Below are 1592 nucleotides of genomic sequence, written 5' to 3'. Positions count from 1 at the left end.
GGCTAAAAAAACCCACCCCAAACCCCGTTTTTTTTTTTTGGGGGTTTTTTTTTTTTTTTTTTTTTTTTTTTGTGATAGATCAACATAAAGTAGCACATGACTGTGAAGTGGAATGAAAATGATGAATTGTGTTAGAATTTTCAATCATGAGCTACTTTGTGCAAGAAATAAAAAAAGAATCACAATAAAATACATTTTTTGTAGTTTAACAATATGTAAAAAATAAAAACAATGTCCAAGAGGTACAAGTACTTCTACAAGGAACAAAGATAAAAATACAAAAGAATAAAGCTACTCATCAGTGGAAATGAAGGAAGTTGATATAAAGAATCAAAAGCGTTAACATCTGAGCGAGAGAGGATAAAAGAAGCCAAAATCCCGTCACCATGCACTCAGGACAGCAGGGGAATAGTTACTTTCTGTTGCCATCATCTGTGACACTGCCCGCTGCTCCGTCTCTGGAAATATTGTACAGGACACGCAGGTGCAACACCGAGCATGAGAGAAGGGGAAGGGGGAGAGAGTGTGAAGCTAAAAACAACAAGATGTCTAAACACACAAAACACATCCAGGCCGGTGCGCAGAGTTGGCGTGTCGGGAAGGCGGGAACGACCAGGAAGAGCCCGCTTTGGTGTTCGTGCCACGCTGTGATGCTCCATGCTCCGCGGCTGCTTACCTGGGTATGGCGGGCACGCGTCTGCCGTTCTCGTCGATGAAGTGGCCCCCGGCGTTCAGGACCCAGCGGTGGTGCAGGGACATGAGGGCGTGTCGGGCTGTGGTGGGCGTGTCCTTCCCGTCCTGGGCGTCCGCGTTCTTCAGCGGGGAGAACTCGTCCTCCCGCAGAACCTCGTACACCACAAACGTCCTTTTGTGGGAGAACACGGCGTCACTTCAGCGTGCAAGCACAACAGGGAAGCAGCAGGGCGCAGCCGGAAAAGACCCGGAGGACTTTTATTCAGCAGCTCTGAACCCAAGGGATGAAAATTATCAAGTTTTTTTTGTGTTTTTTGCAACTACCTTTTGGGAATAGTTGAAGGATATTTCATCTGTTGTACCACTAGATAATTGGAGTCGGTTATTATGTTTTAGGTACTGCTGGTATGAATGTCCATTTGCTCATTTATAAGAAATCGATGGTTTGCACAAGTGTTCCTTGTTTGTGGTTAATAATTAAGCCACAAACAACAAAATAACCAATTTACTTCATAATTGTGAAATGCAAAGAGACAGACTGGTGCTTTCCGAGCTTTTTAGCAGGAGCACATCATCCGAGCCATTATTTTGTGGACTATAGATCTTTGTTGCATTTCTCTACCAGCTTTCCGCACTTAAAGACAGAACGTTTTGGCCATTTTCTTTGGAAAGATGGCTCAAGCTCAGTCAAACTGGATGGAGAGCATCTGCGAACAGCAACATTTAAGGCTAACCACAGATTCCCATTTTAAATTAAGTCTGTACTTTCACTGGGCCGTTCCTCTAATAGAGGAACATGCTTTGATCTCGTCCAAAGTCTGAAGTTTTTGTCACGCAGACCAAAAAAAAAAAGAAAAAAAAAAATTAAAAAGGTTTTTGGGCAAAAAATTTTGGGTTTT

General features: G+C 43.2%; 1 protein-coding gene across 2 annotated transcripts in view; it reads right to left on the bottom strand.

Annotated features, from left to right (window-relative positions):
* The window catches only part of uap1 (UDP-N-acetylglucosamine pyrophosphorylase 1), a 20196-nt gene that overhangs the window by 5274 nt on the left and 13330 nt on the right, over positions 1-1592 (bottom strand). Inside the window, exons 8-9 of one of the 2 annotated variants that reach the window (XM_015036108.1) lie at positions 677-865; positions 417-458 (exon numbers count right to left, since the gene is read on the bottom strand). In XM_015036108.1, coding sequence (XP_014891594.1) covers positions 417-458; positions 677-865 — 231 coding nt within the window. The remainder of the gene's footprint in view (positions 1-416; positions 459-676; positions 866-1592) is intronic. The other variant, XM_015036109.1, reaches the window with a different exon arrangement.

The sequence above is a fragment of the Poecilia latipinna genome, unplaced genomic scaffold (genome assembly GCF_001443285.1).
Source record: "Poecilia latipinna isolate Pla-1442-1.1 unplaced genomic scaffold, P_latipinna-1.0 Scaffold357, whole genome shotgun sequence".
NCBI lineage: Eukaryota > Metazoa > Chordata > Actinopteri > Cyprinodontiformes > Poeciliidae > Poecilia > Poecilia latipinna.
This window is presented reverse-complemented; position numbering and strand designations above follow the sequence as displayed.